At 40.3% G+C, this 19,321-nt stretch overlaps 1 protein-coding gene across 2 annotated transcripts in view; it reads left to right on the top strand.

Annotated features, from left to right (window-relative positions):
• FAM53A (family with sequence similarity 53 member A) overlaps positions 1-18,170 on the top strand; it is a 69,938-nt gene extending 51,768 nt beyond the window's left edge. For both annotated transcript variants that reach the window (XM_084204456.1, XM_084204455.1), the window contains exon 5: positions 16,997-18,170. In XM_084204456.1, the coding sequence (XP_084060582.1) occupies positions 16,997-17,320 (324 nt within the window). In that variant the 3' untranslated portion in view covers positions 17,321-18,170. The remainder of the gene's footprint in view (positions 1-16,996) is intronic.
• Positions 18,171-19,321: the final 1,151 nt, after the last annotated feature.

Genomic DNA, 19,321 nt, shown 5'->3' with positions numbered 1-19,321 from the left:
GTATGATTGCTTGGGCCTCCAAAGGTTTTACAAATGCAGAGTTTAAAAGAGCCTTTAAGACCAGAGGTTGAGCAATTCAAGCTCTACAAAGATACTGTCCTTCTGGGAAAGGGTTTTGCATATTCCCAGTGTTCTTCAGGTGTGGCTTTTGATACTGTATGAGACTTTTTTTCCTTTGTCTAGTTATATTTTAACTATTTCAGTTCTCAGTTCTGTTTTATGTTGATCAGTGTGTGCTTTGCTTGTCTTCTAGACTAATTCATATGACCAGTAAAGAGCAGGAGGACTCTGTGGTCTTGGCAATATTGGAACAAGAATAATGTGGTATAAAGTGCTTAGCAGGACTGAAAGTTTCTGAACTTCAGCTAATGCTGGGTAACTCCATCCCAGCCAGTGTGTTGAAAACTGTCCCTTTTAAAAGGGTCTTTAAGTTTGAACTGGTAGGTTAAAATAACTGATATGAAGTAGTGTTATGATGTACAAATAGCATGAAAGATTTTAAAGCACATATGACAGGTGCTTGTGGCTTAACTGTCATGTCCTATTTTGTAGAGCTTCAAGGTTACTTGTAACTGCTGTAGTGTGTGCTGAGAGTGGCAGAAATCAGATGTGCTTGAAGCATAGTCAACACAGAGCCTCACTGAAATTCTTCATTAGTTCACAAAACCAGAATTGATCCAGAGACTGAGACTCTTGATGTGCTCCAAACCCCTCAAATATAAATTTAGTGTGGGGTTTTTTTTCCACTTCTCTCCTTTTAGCATTTACTTAAGAGTTTACTTTTGCATAATAACTTGCCTAGCAGGTTTTTGTTTTTGAGAATCTTATTCTTCATACTTGTTTTAAGGATACTTTCCTGAATAAAATGAGGGACTTGAAGGTTTCAGGGATTTCAGAGTGTGCTGTCCTGAAGTGCTCAATGCACAGGCCATTGTGTTAAACGTTTAATATTATTTTGGTTGTGTAACTCTTGTAACTTGAGCCTGTGTTACTATAGAACCAAAAACTTTTTTAGCTGAATTTCCAAGCCTTGTTAAAATTGCATGTCCCAGAGCAATAAGCTTGCTTTTTTTCAATTTTGAAAAGCTCTCATAGTTGGCACAGTAAGGTGTGTTTTCAGGGCATGCAAGTGTGCAGTTGGGTTGGTAAATGACCCTTAAGCTTGTTAAATAGAAGTACTTTGTCAGGTGAGTAGGAGTGTAATAATGGAATTTATGATGAACAGAAATACTTAACTTTGCAGTGCAGTGTGTTTCACTTCCAGACTCACCTCAGACTTATAACTAAAGGGTATATATGCTCCATGTGAAAAAATACTATCTTCTGGTATTGATATTCTAAAAGAACTGAATTATTTCTCCTCTCCTGGGGAGAGGACACCTCATGGAGAGTCTGGATAGCCATAAAAAGAAATGAGAATTTTCTGTATTTTCTGTTACTGAGACTAAGGTCTTTAACAGCAGAAAGCATGGGCCCTGAGTAATTAGGTTGTAATTAATAATCTTGAATGGCTTCAGTATACTGGAAAGAGCTTAATTGATTCCCATCTTTTGAGGCACCAGTAAACTCTTGGACATCCAAACTGTCTGGTTGTTTTCATATCCTTTGGACAGAACTGTGGTTTAAATTCAGTTTATTTTACCTCTGTTCTGTGGTGGTTGAGCTCAGCAGGAGGTGTCCTCTCCCTGGAAGAGTGGGCAGCAGAAAGAATTCAGCTTTTAGAGAAATGGGTCCTCAAGTCTATGGGGTGCCTGCATGTCAAGCATAGTGTTTCTGTTGCATTTTGTAGTGATACAGTCTGATTCAAAAACAATTAGATTAAACTTTAGGCTGTGTTTAATCTGGTAGATATGTTGTTCTCTGTTTGATGGGGGTAGGAGTCCTCCTTTGTAATGCATAGGTGCAATATCTGAAGTATGTATCCAGTTCTTAAATCTTAACAACCGAAGAGTTGATTCCCACCTTTAGCTGGAGTAAAGTGTAACACAGCCTGGTTCAGATGGCCTGCAGGCATTGGTACAGGACCCAAACCAGAGTGTGCTTGTGTAAATACAGCCACTGCAGAAAATGGTGAATTGTTGGATGTTGTCAGGGAATTTTGTGTACCTGTCACAATAACATGTTTCTGCTGGGAGGAACAAGGGTGTTACCACTCCAAATCAGGAGGAGTTAACACCGAGTAAGTTAATGTTAGTGACCTTGCAGGCAAGTATTGAAGTGCTTATTCTGACTAGTGTGAGGAGACAAAGATTTGTTTGTGGCTGCTTACAGGGCACATACACAATTCCTTTATATATTAAAAGGCCTTTCTGTACTTTTTTCGCTGTGCTCTGCCTTTGGAGGCCTTGACATGGAAACTGAATAATGATCATCATGAGGACTGAAGTAATACTGTTCAAAATGCTAAGTAGTGGTAACAAACTTATTGAGGTTTAAAAAAATACATGTATTGCATGACTTTTTTTAAAAAAGTCACATTTTGTTCAAACTACCTCAGTGCTTTTGGAGCATTATTTTAAAAACTGGGAGTTCAAGACTGATAAGATCAGACTTTGCTTAAGTAGGGTAAAATACAAATCTCCTAATGGTTCCTGGTTTTTGCCAATATATCACTTGATACAGTTAGAACTGGCTGCAGATCAATTTCACATAGGCTTGATATGCAAGAATATTGACTGAGAGAAGGTTTCAGTGTTGGAATTGTGGATCCCAGTTACTCAGATCCCTTAGTCACTGGGGTGGAGGGGAGAGATCCCTGAATGGATTAGGATATAAATGGAGTTTGTACAGATTCTTCTGACTTGCCACAGTTCCTTTCACTGGCACACAGCCACCCTTCAAACGGGTATGGACTTGAGAGTTAATCACCAAGCCTTTTCTTTGTGATCACTGATTTTTAAGGACAGATAACTGTTGTCTTTCCAGAGCCATCTGGTGTGTAAGGGAAGGGTGGATGGGCAGATCCCAGCGAGCCTGATCCTGGATCTTTTTGCCATCATCTTCTCCAGCTGCTTTCTGAGACTGGGATTCATCTGTCCCTATAGTACTGTGTGAATGCAGAATCATACTAAATGTGCATGTGTACTAGCTAATAAAGTATCAGCTTTGTAAAAGGAATCAGGTAGGTTACACCTTCCAAATCTTCACAAAGGTCTGTTTTTGTGCAAGCAAGCATCCTTGCCCCCCATGAAAGTCGGATGCTTTGCTGTAAGGATTGCAACAAGCTGCATTTTTGAAGATTTCCAGATCCTCTGATTATATTCCTGGTTAATCACCAGTATTAGTTTGCTCTCATGTTGTAATATATTTGCAGGTTATGCAACAGCCTTAGGGAATTGAACTACAAGTTGTAATCTTAGTTTTTACTCTTAAACATGCTTGGCAATAAATCTTAAATTTATTGCGACAGTTACTGTATGTGCTGGCTTTTGTCCATGTGCTTTGTGTGGCCGCTCAAAGTGCTGCAGACTGATTCTGTCCTTGGAATGGGTTTTATTTAGCTCTCCCAGCTGAGGCAGACTGTCCTTTGAGAGGTGTCCTCTCCAAGCAGCACTGGTTTGGAGCTTTTTTTCCCTGGAGAGGGACAGACCACTTGTCACGTGAGAGGGGAGCTTTGGCAGATGGGACACAGTGGTTGCTGCTGGGGCTTGTGGAGATGCTTCTCAGCAGGAGCAGACTTCACCATCCTGGCTCTGATCCTGGGAATGGCCTCTCCATCTATTGTGCTGCCAAGGAGCCTCTTCATGTACCTGGCAGCTTGCTGTACTTGCTGTTAGGAGTGCTGTGTCCTGTTTCCTCCACTGGGGGAAAAAATAAGGCAGTGAAGTGGAAGGAAACATCCCAGGGGCTGCTGGGTGGGCAGCACTGTTATATTTCCCCTACACTGAAATTATTGTTGCATAATGCCAGTGCCAAGTGCATGTTCTATTAATAATACTGATTGCTTGAAGTTTCAAAGCCCTCAAGACTTTGTTGGAACCCATTATAGTGGCTGCATATTTCTGTAGTGCATTTGTAGAATTTAATTTTGACCTGTGTACTACATGCTGGGAATTTTTTTGGTTTTTCTGCTGCACACAATCTGCTTCCTAGGAATGCTTGAGCTGTGCTGCAAGGCCTAGGAAACCAGCTTGCAACCCTTATTGCTGCTGCCCTTTGTAACAAATAAGAACCCTATGAGCTCATATTTTACTTGAGTTTTCTGCCTTGCTCTACAATAAAATTTCTTAATCTGACACAACAGCAAAACTTTTGAATACTTGTGCTGCTGTTTGCGTAAAAACAAAACTTTTATGAGCCAGGAGATTAAGATGTATATATTGCTGCTATCAAGTGCATTTCTGAGAATTTAATCTTCATGAAGTACCCAAAGCCTTGCTTCTCCCAGGGTTCAAGGAACCAGCAATCCCTTTATTCTGTCCCTTGTCATGCTGCAGACCAGTGTTGTGTCACATGCTAAAAGCAGAATATCAATGTAAACTCAACAAGGTAATTTGAGGTTTGGGGGAGTTTTTGAGTGGGTAACAGCTGCAGCTTGAAACTCATCTCTGAAACAAGGTGCTTGCAGCAGCTGCTTATGATTTCTCTCCCCCTCTAACAGCAGCCTGGCCAGGCAGAATGTACTTGTGACCAAAAGAAAAATCTGTGTGTTTAATGAGGGTGAAACTTGGCAACTATGTCCCAGAAAAGCACTGCCAGGAGTTGTGAACCACTTTTCAGATGGCTTAATGCAGTTAATGATCAGTTGTTTCTTTCCAGATACTAACCTCCTTTGTGTGAAACACATTGCCCCTTACATTAAAAAAAACCTGCTCTGTTCTGTGAAGACAACATATATAGTGTTACATCAGCCCAAGACTGTCCTTAGTCAGCAGGTTTGATTTCCAGAACATGATTAGGAAGATTGCTGCACAATAAATATTCTGAGTGATCCTAATTCGTGTTTCAGTTTAGACTCTGTGGATTCTTTTAAATGGGCAAGGAAGGGGGAGCTGGATAAAAGTATGCTCTTGCCTAAGCAAGGGAACAAGCTAGAAAAACAGATGGTGCTAAAAATAGTTTATTACCAAGGTCTAAATATGGCTCTGTGCTTCCCCCCCCCCTTATAAATAATGCAGCTATAAATCCTGCTAGGTATCAATAAGTATTGAATTAACTCCAAACTGCTGAGTGTTACAGAACCTTTTGGCAGCTTTCCAAGCCTGGTGTTGCCCTTCATTCACAGGATCAACATTTAATTCCTTAACAGGGGAAACCTGAAGAATTCATCCTCTTTGAATGGAAACATAGACACAGGGAGCTTGAATGAGTGGCTCCAGGCTCAGGCATCCCATTGCAATGGAAGGGGAGCTGTGCTTGATGAGTTTCTGCTAGGTCACAGCCAGGATGAATCTCCTCCTTTCTTTTCTGCAACGCATGAACAATCAAAGGCTCCTTTTTTATCTATTGTTGCCATGGAGGGCGTCCATTTAAAGTTCAAATTCCAGCAGGCTTGGGAAGAAGGAAAGGAGATAGGAGTAGGCTGGGCTGGGAGATGATAGGCAAGCATCAAAAGTGAGCTGAAGACAAGCCAGCACTTTGTCCTGTGACAGGACAGACCAGGCTGGGGGTACTTGGTTTTGAATGGATGCCTGGAAGTTTTTTGGAGCAGTGAATGAAACGCTGCTGAGGTGGCAGGCACAGAGAGCATCTGGCGTTTTGCTTTCTTTGCCTCGGCACAGTGGCTCACAATGTGAAATTAGGCCCAAAATGGCATTTAATGAAGTGAGCCCTTGTGCTGGAGGTTCCCTGTGCTCTGACAGTGAGGGAGTATAAGCCCTGAGGAGAGTGAAGAAAAGGAAATCTCATTAAGGATGGAGGTTTTCCCCCTCTCTTGTGAATGGATTCTGTAACAAATGTCTTGCAGATCCCCAGAGCTGCTCATCACTGTGTGGCTTTGCCATACCTGCAGTCAGCTCTGCATGGATGTTTATGGTACTTTCCTGTAAGCAACATGCTGAGAAGAAGAGGAGGCAGCTCGGTATCTGCTGCACAGTTGCTTTTCCTTTTTTGCAAGTTCCTGTATGTACAATAAGTATTTGTTGCTGAAAGGGCTAATGAGTACCAGACCAGCTGCATTTGACATTATGAGAAAAGAAAGGGCCCATCTATTGACTCCCATGCCAGGTTTCAGCCAGCTGTGGATATTTCTGTTTTAATTATTACTTATCCCACCAGAAAATTGGATTATGCTAAAATTATTGGTGATGTTGTTTGGAAAACAATACAATACTGAGTTAAAAGCTATGGTTCAGTGTTAAATATAGGGTACTTATAGCTAATGTGCCTAAACTGCACCAGAGGGATTAAAGAGAGGTGAGAGCACTTTTCTCAGGTTTTACTATCTGGGTTTTGGCAGGTGGCAGAGGATTAAGTTTTTTTTCCCCATGCTCTAAATTGCAAGAGATGGTGGCTGGCTGAAGTGTTGAGTAGTGTTTCATCATCGATATGGGAACTTCTTCCAGATTTTTTGGCAACAAATGAAATCCCAGTGTAATTTCTAAAATTTCTTAGAAAAAGTTGTGCATCTTTGAATTTAACTCAGGGCAATTCAGGGAGAGGGCTCTTTAAATAGTGTTTTTGTAATAACATGTTAATCAAATTAATAGATTCGTATATTTTTGTGGTACTTGAATGCAAGGACTTAACTCTGAATCTAGACTCTGTTCTTCCATACTCTGTTACCTACTGTGAAACTTCCCTTGCTTTTTGACAGTCACTTTCTGATTCGATGCATCATCATCTAAAAGAGACCCTTAAACCAAGCTGATTCATCTGAGGCTTTTCTCTGCAGAGAAGTTTCTTAAAATCACTTGGAAAAGTCTTAAACTTAACTGTCACTTGGTCTTTTGTTAGACTTGCATTGCACTGATCAGTTCCTGCTGCTTGTGTGCACTGGTGCATAGGTGTGATAAAAGCAGAAGATATCTCAAACCTGTGAAAATGAACTGATGGGAATTTCTCTACATCACTTAGTGATGTTAGCTTTTCCATTAGGATGGGAAATATTGACTTGTTTACATGTTTTTTCAACATAAAAATTGAAGAGAAGTTTGTTCTGTTCTTAAGTTGCTGTTAGATGCAACTTCTACAATGGAACATAGTTGTTAAGGAGATGCTTTCTGCATAAGTGATCTGGGAGGTGTTGGCTTAGTGTTAAGGTGAGCTGCAGATAATCTAATAGCTCATCTGTTTCTATATTTGAAAGTACTCATTTAATTTTATTCTGATGACATGTGCTTTGCAATAAAACTTAAGTATTAGCAGAAAAGGAGTTTTAAATAGATGAGACTTCTGATGAGTTTCCTGATTTCAGTTTTCATTGTATCAGTAACCATGTGACTAACACTCAAAAGGCCTTCATGCCATGCTAGGAAGTTTGCAAGCTGGGGTAGCATAAACAGATCCTCATCTTTAAAACAAAGCACATGTAATAATTGAATGTACAGGGGTTTTTTAATGCTGCAGCTTTTTCATGCAAACTCTGGGTTTACTACACAATAGGGGAAAACTGAGGCCGTACAGTGAGAGGTTGAGCCCAGTTTTAGTGTTACCCCAATGTTTTGGGAGTGTGTGTGTTCACTCTGCCTTACACAAGTTGTGTGTACTTTGCTTCTCCTCTGACTTGTCATGATGTGTTTTAAAACGTGTTACATTGAAGTATAAAGGACCACATGTATGGTTTCCTGACTTTAAAAAAAAACATACTGAGCATCAACTGCTGACATGTTGTCAGCTTTGGTATTTGAACCAATAAACAAACTTGTCTGAATTTTATTTAGCAAACAGAAGTTTTAGTACAAGTTGACTAAGTATTAAAAATATATAGCAGTTTTGTCACTTAATATCAAGACTTCCTGAACCATATTATTTCAAAAAAGTTCAAATAGTCCAAAATCAGATACTGAGCTAGAAAAATGCAGTCCTGCACCATTCACCTTCAGTCTCTGGTGCTAATTCTTAAACTCATTGTGTTCAATTTAACTTGTCCCTGGAAATAATTAGTGGTAAAGGTTCCCCTACAGTTTGAATTAATACTCCTGGAAGAATTTGCTGTTAAATTGTGTGTTTTGCATTGAGCTCAGCAAAAGATTCATAGCAGCACTTGTGCTTTGTCTCTGTGCACTTGCATAGCAAGATCTTGGGGCTTTGTTTTAGACAAGTATGTCTGTAGTGGAAAATTGGTTTGAAAAAGGGGAACTGTTCCCAAGCTGATGGGGTAGTTTTCCCTTTTTTCCCCCACTCCCTTCCCCTGGCAGAAGTGAACTTTATGGCCCAATTATGGAATCCCTTAAAATGCTAGTTATGATGGAGTTCCAGCATAATGCAATAATATAGGTGAGTCTGACATCTGTCTGTAACTAATGAGGGCAGCGTTGCAATCAGCATTTGGGGTTTACTTCTCTAATTTCTCCTAAGTTTGACCCATCACATCAACTTAATATTGGACCTGAGGAGAAAAATGAAATGAAAAGAGAACATGGAGGAATTTGGAGAGAAGTTGGTACATGGATGTACGCTGCAGCATATGTGATACGTGCATATGGGATTCAGTTGTTAAAGTAATTGTTTGCAGCTCATAGCAAAGTCATGAAGGAATAAGACCTTGGCTAAACTTCTCAGGAATAGAACTTCTCTATAAAAATAGATGACACATAAATGGCAGGAAATGAAGCCAATATGGTCATGTTTTGAAGCCACAAGGGTCAAATCCTGTCCTGTGTTACTCCAGTGCATAATCAGTCAACTTAAACCTTGTTACTTGAGAACAGAATTTGGCATGGCAAAGCAAACTTTGAAATGTCACTTTTTATTTGGAGTTTTGTGGAAGCACAGGTAGAGCTTTTTCTCTTCTTGTCTAAATGTGCCTAGTTAGAAACTGAGAAGCTTATTGAAACTCCTGGGGTTGGAGGTAACTTTTTTTGTTTATGTTGTTTGAGAGCTGATTGTAGTCTGTTAATTCTTCTGTCAGAGGAATAATACATCAGAAGGCTTTGACTACCCAGGGTGGTCTTTGTTTTTGGGTCCTGAATGCTGAACACTGAGAGATGGTACTGCAAGCAATCATAGTCTTGTTAAGCAGTTTTCTTGTGCTGCTCCTTTTGTGCCTGTGTTTCTGTTTGGGGATGTGTGTGTAGCTCATGTTAATGATGTGTGTGTGCCTTCTTATTTCCCAGTCTAAAATGTGGCAAAATAGATGCATCTTTCATCTGTATTAATTAGATTTGGTTTAACTAAGTCTTCATAAAATTATAACTAAGTCTTCATAAAATTATCTTATCATATTACTACAGAAGATGGTAATACACAGTTTAAGTTGTTTCTTGCTTCTGCAGCCTGTTTTCTTTCTGAAAGTAAAGGTAATAGTTCTTAAATAGGAAAAGAGGGAACAACTTTGGCAAAGCATGAATCACTTCTGCTGGGAGAGAGCATGTGCTTACATTGTTTCCCTCTGTGTCCTTCTTCTCCAAAACCAGATGTGTTTATCATCCCTGTATGCACACAAGTGGTGCAGCTGTTTGTTCATCACACCATTGCTCATTAGTGCTGTTGGCTGATTGGATTTGCCACACCAAAGCCTCTTGAGCTTATGCAGCTCAAACACAGTAGAGGCCCAGTTCCATATTATCCAGCTCTTCAGTCTGTCCATAAGGTAAATAAATTCACTATCCATAATGGAGATGTCAAGAAGAGAGTAGTAAAATAATCTGGAAAAAGGTGTGCAAAGACAGTGGTTTTGTAAGGCAGAAGAATTTCTGTGGTACTGCAGAGACCCCTGACTGCATCTGTTGCTGAAACAAGACCAGAGCAAGAACCCATCATCCAGGCCCTTTCCCTGCTCTTTCAGTGCCCTTTGGAATAACTTTGATTTTTCTGTGGTGCTTCTTTGCCTTTGAAGAAAGCTCTGTTTTAATGCATGGGTGCATTTCAGATGAACACTGCTGCTGGATCCAGGAATTGTCCTATTTGGCCTAAACCTCCTCCTCCCTGGCCCAAGCCTTGTGCTGTATTCTACAGCTGAACAAAGCAGTTCTTCCCCTGTGTTCCACTTTGGCACTGTATTGATTATTGGACACTTCAGAAGAGTTAAATCCTCTGTGTGAGCCCCTCTGTTGTAGCTAATGGCATAATTCATAGCATCTGTAGGTGCCTGCTGGACTGGTCCTAAGAATAGCTGAAACTTTCTCTGCTTAATTACATGCAGGTGAAATAGGTAGGCCTGATGTTTGTAGAGTGCAATTCCACATTCTTACAATAAAAGCTTGCATGATTTATACTTACTCAGGGAAGGTAAAATGTTGCAGTTCACAAATCCACTGAATTAGAAAATCTAACATCTTGATTAAAATTCCATACTGTAAACTTTTAAATAGTGGTTTAATGTTGGTTTGGGCTTTATAAAAGGGCAAATTGTTATATATGTTCACCCTCTCCATGTTAGCACTAGTGTTGAATCATATTCTTGACTGTATTACATTAAGTACTGCATTAACTTGCTTAGCTTTCAATTTGTCTTTAAAAGCAAACAAAAGTTAACCCCTGAGATGAATGGTCCTGAACTTGTAGAAGCTGTTAAACCCCAGCAATGAGTCTTTTGCACTAAATTGCCCCATCCAACCAAAATTTAATTTTTAAAGGAATAACTACAAAATTACAGTAGTGGTTTGACTGCTTAAATTCAGTTTTTAAACACTTTTAGGCTGACAAACTTTTCTTTCATCTGCTAAAATTCCTTAGTTTCTTATGTTGCTGAATGTTGGGACTTTTCTGAGTGCATGTAAGCCATGAGAGGGGTGAGCTGATAGCTCTGAGGGGGGCTGGGGATGCTCTCAGTTGTTCAGATCATCTTTGCAAACCACTAAAAGGAAAAGATGCTTTGTTGGAGGGGATATTTAGTTTGAGTGTGAAATTTACTATTTTATGTGCAGTGCCCATGATGGATGATTTTTGAGTTTGGGGCAGGGGGCAGTAGGTATTTGGGTGGAACTCAATCCCTGCTGTTTGTAATCCCTGATGGATTTGGGATCTGCCATGCCTCCAACTTGGCTGTTTGGATTGGGGGGTGATAGCAATGATGTTAACTGGGTCCTACAAGTTTCCTGGCTAGGTGAGTAGGCTGCTTTACAGCTCTGAGGGCTGCAGTGCCTGAGTTCTGAGATCCCTCACCAGTGCTGGGGACCCTATGTGGGTGCAGTGATGTTCACTCAGGGAATTGGACCCAGATTTCCCCTCCTGTCCCCCAGGCTTTGTGCATTTTGTCATTTTTCACTTGGAGACTTTAACTGTTCTAGTGGTTTCTCTCAGCTGACACAATGAGCAGCCTTGTATTCTGGCATATCTGAGCACAATTAGGTAAATTCAGCATTTCACTTAAATATTTCTTTAGGACATGCTATTTTTTTCAACTAATAGCACAAAATAGAAAGCCAAATTAAATCACAGGTTCTTGCAGCTTATAAACAAAATTTATAAGGATACTGTGGCACAATTTAGAATATGAACATAAATATCTAGGCCAATAAATAGATCATCTTTCATGGTAGACTAGACCAGAAAACTGCACTCTTAAATCTAGAACAGTCTGGCTAGTGGGAGATGAAAGCCTGTTACATCATGATGCTCTTTAGCATCTGATGTGAAATGAGTTGATGGCAGTTCCCTTCCCTCCCTGGGTACCTACACCTAAAAAAATTGAAATCATCTTTGAAGATGCAGCAGAGACAAAGCACTGAACAGTTGTCATTTCAAGTCACAGCCATATTGCTGTGTATTGCTGTCAGCTTGTACTGACTTTTAACTGGGTCTTTGGCATTGCAAATAGAGTTTTACCTTATTTGACTACAAGAATTGCAGCAGTAATTCTTTCTCTGCTGGAAGGAATGGTTATTATAGTTCAGTGTCTAATTACATGGCAGAATGTTAGAAGCTGTTTGCTCTTTCTCATTCATATCCAGTATTCCAGTTCTTTTCTGATTACTAGCTATAGATGATGACACAAACATTGCCTTTTTAATATATAAAAGTACATGTCAAATTTCCAGGAAAATGAGGGGTAACTGCAGAGTTAAAAAAAGAAACAGCATCTTTGGTTCCCAAATCGATTTGAACAGAGACTTGCTTTTGCCCATGAAGGTGTCAGGAATTTTCTTGGGATTTGATGGTTTCCACATAATACATAAATAAGTACACAAGAAATGGTTTTTTCACTAATTTTTTTTTTTATCCAGTGCAAGAAAAATAATTATGGGTCTTTTACTTCAAATACAAAACTTAAAAATCTGTAGTGGTTTTGGACCTGAAGTGTTTTCCTAGACACTTGAATTATAAAATCTAATTTATTTCTACACCTTGTTTGAACAGGGAGAGATTCTTTCCCACATAGGGGTTTAACTTCTAGTGCATTAGCAAGCCTCAAGCATATAACATGATGGAGAATACTATATTGTTTTCCTCCTGTCAGCACCACTTTGTACCAGTGAAGCAGCATTTTCTACTCAGCTGCAAGTTTCTTGAAAGCAAAGGTTGTTTGCAAACTCTGGAGTGTTCACAGAATGTTCAGTGCAATTCAAGACAGAAAAGTCAGAGTCAAACGTCAAGAGATTTACTCTACAGAAAGATTATCAGTTTGTTACATAAACACAGCATTTTTATTACTGTTTTTTCACTTCATGCATAGTAGGAGATGCAGGGATTAGGACTGTGATGGGATATTTTTTTAATCTGTACAACAAGTTGACATTTCTAATTGTTTACAGTAGACACTGTACATATCTCCAACTTGAATTGTCACAGGTGGAGGTACTAATGTAATTAGGTGTTTGAAATGAAAATTCAGTTTACAGGAGGGAGGGACACCTTGCACATCTGTGTGTGCTTGGCTGTGGTGTCAGTCAGGTGATGGTTTGTTCTGTGTGATTGAGACCTGCTCAGCACCAGCTTTTGTGTCAGTTCTTACAAAGTCCTTCCTTAAGCCTCCCCCTTAGCTTCACTGAATGGAATCTCTCCACAAAATGAATTTGTACCATGGCTGGGTTTTGTTGTTGCTGAGACTCAGCTGTGAGCTCTTTGGGGCAGGTTGGTGTGAGACACAAAGGCATTGTGCTGTTCGTGGTGCTTCTGATCTAAGTTTAACTATGGGTTACCATCAGTAAAGGGATTTTTGAGCCAGTTTCACTAATCTGCAGGAAACCTAATTCCAGGAAGTGAAGTAAGGACCCATGAAGCTCTGAAAGGGAGAAGTGCAGCCTGTCTAACTTGCCCCATCTCCATCAACTGGCTAGATATAGGGAAGGAACAAAAAAGCCGCATGTTGCTCCATGCTTGGCTTCTGCTGCTTCAGTGTTTTGCTCTTGGATTAGATGCTGATACTCCAGGAAATGCCAGAATCTGCTCATCATGAGGACCACGGCACCATCCATGTATTTCATATTGCTGGTAGAGAGACCTCAACAGTTAAGAAATCCTGTGTGCCAGTCTTAAAGCAGCATCTCCTGTGCCATTGCAGGCAGAAGTCTCTGGATGGGACAGGAAGCAAACCAAATAACCAGTCTGATTAGTCTGATGAATTCCCCCTGTGCCTTCAGGGGGCAGCCCATCAGTGATAACTGGTGCTGAGAAAGCAATAGGATGGGCTGAGGGCTTGTGGTGGTTTCAGGCTTCCTCTGCTCCTCAGTGTGTGCCAGCTGCTGCAGCTGCACCTCTTCAGAGCAGCTGGATCTTCACCCCCACTCCAGGCTGAGGGGTGGACTTGGAGGATGATGGGGGCTTGGGGGAGAAGCATGAGAACGGCTGCTCCCATTATGCACTAGGTTTTCATGCACATAAATGTCTTATTTTTTCCCTTGACTACTGTAGCAAATGCTCTAGTTTTGTTAGTAAAACAAAAACAACCTTTTTATTGCTTCTTATATTTGGAAAGTGATGTATTATGGGTTTCTGAAGTGAAGGTTTAATAAAGAGTACAGACATTAGCTTCCTTTCAAGCTGCTCTGGGCCTTTCTTGTTTGCTTTGTATGGCAAGGGTCTAGAGAGATTTCTTTTATTTCCTTCTCCACCATTGTTTTTGGTACAAAGTTGGGGTTTTTTCCTTAATATTCAGACATTTTATCGCCTCACTTCTTTTAAAACTCTGAGGGTTTTTTTTTTTTTCCTTTTTCTCCATCACACAAAAGAATACTTCTAGCTGATTGAGTTCTATCCATTGCCAACTGTGGACTCTTTTGTCTTGCTAGTCCAGCATCCTTTATAAAATGAGGACCATTGAGCAAGTACTCGCAGGCTCCCCACTGAGCACAATTGTTCTTGAAAGGTGTGGTACTGTACCAGTGTAACATGGAAAGCTGCAGTTCAGAGGGCCTGAATGCATTGCAATTTCTACCTTTTGCTTTGTGAAAGGAGCTGGATTGTGCTGCGAGATAATAAATCCACCTATTTTTAGTTTGGTGAGGTTGTGACAAGTGGGTGAACAAAGAACCAGTTGAATGCACTTGCTGTTGTGTTGAAACCAGCTAAAAGTTCCCATTCAAGTGGTTTCAGCACAGTACAGCTAACAGGCAATTTTCCATTTATGTACACAAACCTTCTAGAAAGACAGCTGTGTGGTTGGATTAATTTCTAGCAGTAAATTGAATAAAAGATATTTTGAAGGGGGACTCAGGAATTCCTTTCTAAGACACTGAAAGCAGAACTTTCAAAGCTTCTCTTTATTTGGTTCCTTTTCTTCCCAGTTCCTACTATAAGTTTAAAGAACTGAAAATATTGTCCCCTATATGGAGATAGAACACATCTTGTGTTTTTCAAAGCAGTGAGATAGACTTAGGATTAAAATATACTTTAATGTTTTTTACTTTAAAAATGTACTGGTTTGCTTTTAAGTAAATAGGAGAGAAATTTGTACCTGTTAGTCATAGAGAGAAACTCAAATGTTCTCAAATGTTTCTACTTGAATAAAATGTAAGTGAGCTATATGGAAGCATTTTGAAAGCAGGAATGTATATTATACTGAAGCTGTTTTCACAGAGGAGTGAAATTTGAAAATACAAATCTTTTTGATCATGCAAGGTTATTTATCTTATTGGTGTTAGTCACATGCAAAATTGGATATGGGCTTTAACCACAGCTGACAAAGACTTTGAATTCCTCCTGACAGAACTATGACCAGCAGTATTTTTTTTTCTGAGAGCTCATCTTCAGATACAGGCCTTGGAGTTACATAAATGAGCTCCTAGATGAGGTCTTGTCTGTTCAAACAAGCTACATTATCCCTTATAGCTCCTTCTGCCCAGAAATGTATCACTTGTTAACTAACCATCTAATGTGTGTTGTGAGATATGGAAGCTGTTTGAGCAGGGGAAGAGCCAATCAAACCTCTGACCAGTAGAGAAATGTGTTGCATTGGTGTGTTAAATGTGGTGCAGGCTCAGGGAATGCTGCTGCAGTGCCAGTGATAGGGCCACCATCCCATCCCAGTGCTGCCCATCCCACCCCCAGCCTGCCTGTGCTGTGACTGAGCTCCAAACCTCGAGTGCTCTGCTTTTTACCTTTACCTGAACTTTCCTTCCAGTGAACTTTCAGTGTAGATTTGATGTGGGTATGTCCAAGGAGCTCTGTGACCTTGCAGCATGGCAGTGGGATTGTCTCCAAGGTGTTCCACATGTAACATCAGCCTAAGGGATCAGGCTAATCCTCTCCCCCTAGTGAGCTTTCCTTGTTTAGCCAGCTGTGTACAGACAAGGCTAATTCAAATTTCTTCTGAATTTGTGAAGTTTTGTTTAAAAATACCCAAAGATATTGGTAAGCCCCCTTATGTGGGTGCTGGTGTGCATTGGTGGGGCAGGAACCATTACACTCTTGTCTGGAAGAGCATCTGGAATATACTAGGAATGTTGCAACGTTCCCATTTCAAATAAACAAATATGAAATACTTAAGAAATGACAAACTGAAGGAGGAAGCTGGAAATGGGTGTGAAAGTTGGTCCTGTTCCCTGTGGATCTCCTTGTAATATAATGATTGCTGTCTGTGAGGCTGGAGTCACTTAACCAATGAGAGACTGAAAATGAGTATGACATTATTCTGCCTTGCACCACTTCTCAGAGAAGCCCTGGCTGTTTCACCTTCCTCTCACTGGGTGCTTGTATGAGGCACAATTTGGAAGTTTCTCACTTGTTAAAATTTTAAGTTCTGCTCTCTGTATATTTGGTTTTTTCTTAAATGCTCTCCCTGGATTCTAGCCAGGGATCCCTTACAGCTCTATGAGGAGCTTAGGTATTTTTCCTTTATCTCTGGTACAGAGGTAGCACATTTACCGAGTGTTTCTTTTCTTTTGCTATTGTACAAATAAAGATCAGTGCCCCTCTAGTTTTAATATCCTTTGAATTTAAACAGAATTGCTCCTGAGCTCTTGTTCAGACACTACCCAGCTGAAAGGCTTAACTGAGCAAGATGCTCCCAGTAGAGGCTTGGGTTTCTTCTGTTTAAGATTACCCAAATGTGCCAGTTGTCCTGGCAGTCTCTGAGGTGACGCCTGAGGGCTCATTGTCTGCAGGGGAAATTAATTGTTGACCAGGCTGCAAGGCAGCTGTCTGACCTAAATGCTGGTGTCGCCAAATGCTCTGCTCTGGATTTGCCAGAAACCCAATACAGCCAACTGGGTGGGTGTCTCTCTTTCCTTGTGTAGTTGACCAAGGGTAGGTTTTTGGCTCTTCCTGCATAAAAAAGGGGACTGCTTTTCTCACAGATGGGAATCTAGGCAAAATATCCGTGCAAAGCCTGACTGTGTAGTAAGTAAATACCATTCTTCCTCTTTCTTCATGCCTCTCATTTCGAGGATTACTTTAAACACGTGGCACTCTTGAGTACATACACTCGAACCATTCAAGAATTTCAAGAATTTATTCTGTTCCTCCTGTCCAGTCATGTTTAATACAGTCATGGTTTCTCTCTTTCTTATAATTGCAGACTTTAAAAAATTCCAAAAGTCTTTGCTCCCTTGACTATGAAGATGATGATGATGACACACAAATGAAGACAATTGTGTCATCCCCATGTGACTCAAATGATCTTATGAACATCATCACCCCTGGCTCCAGCCCGATGAAAGAGCAGCTGGATGAAGGGAGGCACCACGGGTCATGCCAAGGTGGCTTCAAAACAAGGGATTATAAGCAAGCGGACGCGGTGTGCGAAAGCGACGAGGACACGAGCGATTGTGAGAGCACTGAAGAAGGAATCTTCCCTCTAGACTGTGGGGACTTGGACCTGGAGCAGATTGAAAACAACTGAGAGTCTCAGTTGTGTGCTAGAATCAGAATTGTTCTAAATTAAAGTGATAGAGGATTACCTTTGCCATGCATAATCCATGTCCCTGAATATCTGTATTGCCTATCTTTGGGGCTGTGTTAGACAAAATGTTTCAGGTGGGGGAAAAACGTGAACCATTGTTACCTGTTTAGTCTATTGGTCAATTTGTGGATGACAACAACAACAAAAAGTAGGAGGTTAAATGTTATTTTGAACATTAAGGAATAATTTTGATTAAAAATTTCCTAACAAATATTTTGCATTTTTATGGCTTTTACAGTTCTGGAGAAAAAGCATCTCTATTTTGAAACGAATTTTCAGAAGGGCATTCTATAAAACTAAATCTGTCTACAGTGATTCTGGTGCGGGTCTATGTTGCTTTTGTTAAAGAGCTTAATGTGAAAAGTGAATTGCATAATGAAATTGGTAATAAAAACCTTCAGATAGAACTCTTAAATATCTGGTTGACAACTGGTCCAAAATATTTAACTGCCATCTTTAACGGTGTCTGGTTAAAAAACAACTTCATAACATGTACAAATGTTCTTTTCATACATTCAGGACTTTTTTGATCAAAATATGGTAGTGACCTTAAAGGTTAACATTTTTCATTATTTTACTACTTGAATTGTTTTCTAGCCTGAAGCAATGCTAATTTAGGTGGGCCAAAACTGCAAGTAGCTGCCCACCTACTTGGTCATTATGTTTTCTGTGTTTCAAAAGAATGTACAACAAGAGCACTTGAACTTTTAGACAGGGACTTTGTAATGATCAATTCCCCAGGAGGTGATCCCTTCAGCAATACTAGAAGGAAAATAGTCCTTGAATTAAATAAAATGACATTTTGCTTTGCACTTGTGTCTGTTCATGTATTTTACTGGTGAAAAATGTGGCAGATTCTGTAATGGGGTATTTATGTGTGGAATTTGGTGGAGGGGAAGGGCAGATTTCTGGTCATCCCAAGCAAAAGTGATGTCAGGTTTGTCTGGAGCTCTGTGAAATAACTCATGCTGGATCCCAAAAGTGTCTCAGTGATTACATACACTGGAATAATCTCAAATGTCATACTGCACTCATTGCAGACTATTGCAACACATACTTATTTTTTTCAGCTAAGGAACTTCCTCAACAAGAGGGAAAAGAATCTCAAAGTGGTTAAATGGGGTAAGAAAAGGAAACTCAAATAATGACCTTTGAGTCCATCATGCTAGTGGGCTTAAATGAGCCAACTCCTAGTGGAACACAAAACTAAAATACAGCAACCAGTCAGCTAATGGAATATGATTAAAATATGAAAAAAATATCTTGAGAGATGTGCCAAAGTCTGTGGCAAGGTATGATACAGGATCCAGCCATGTGGTTAGGGTCAGCCTTTCATCATAAAGGGATTGGCCCTTAATTACTGATCAAGTGCACATAACTCAGAATCTGACTAAAATTTTAAAAATCAGTAAGATGCTCTAAACTTTTTAATTTTACAGCTCCCACTGCAAGTGGCAATGGTCTGTGCTATTGATGCAGGCATGTGTGCACAGTGAGGTGCAAGAACACTGCAGAGATTTGCAGGTTCTTGGTGTGTTCCTGCATATTGTGTGGGAGCAGTGAAGCCTCACTCTGTTGATGAAAATCATTCTCCTTTATCTAGATGAGTAAATAAAGGAGTTGCTGTTGGAGCAAAGACTTGAGTTCCTTCAGAAGCTCCTTTTGGGAATGTCTCACCCTACAGATGCTTGCTGTGGGGCAGCACAGAGCAGACAGGTGCTGGCACAGACAGCCCTTGGAATAATCCTGTGTGATGGAGCATCACTAGATGGGCAAATGCTGCAGTGTGGTGGTGACACACTGTGGGTTGTGGAACAGCCCAGCTCACTCCTGGACTGCAGTTGCTGGCTGCAGAACCGCTTTTCCTCTCTGAGTACTCTTAATTGAGCAATAGAGGTAAGTAAAAGTGAATCAGCTTTAATGCAGGATTGTAGTAAAGGC

The sequence above is a fragment of the Fringilla coelebs genome (genome assembly GCF_963513975.1).
Source record: "Fringilla coelebs genome assembly, chromosome: 4".
Taxonomy (NCBI): Eukaryota; Metazoa; Chordata; class Aves; order Passeriformes; family Fringillidae; genus Fringilla; species Fringilla coelebs.
Note: the sequence above shows the minus strand (reverse complement) of the source record. Positions and strands in the feature narration are given on the sequence as shown.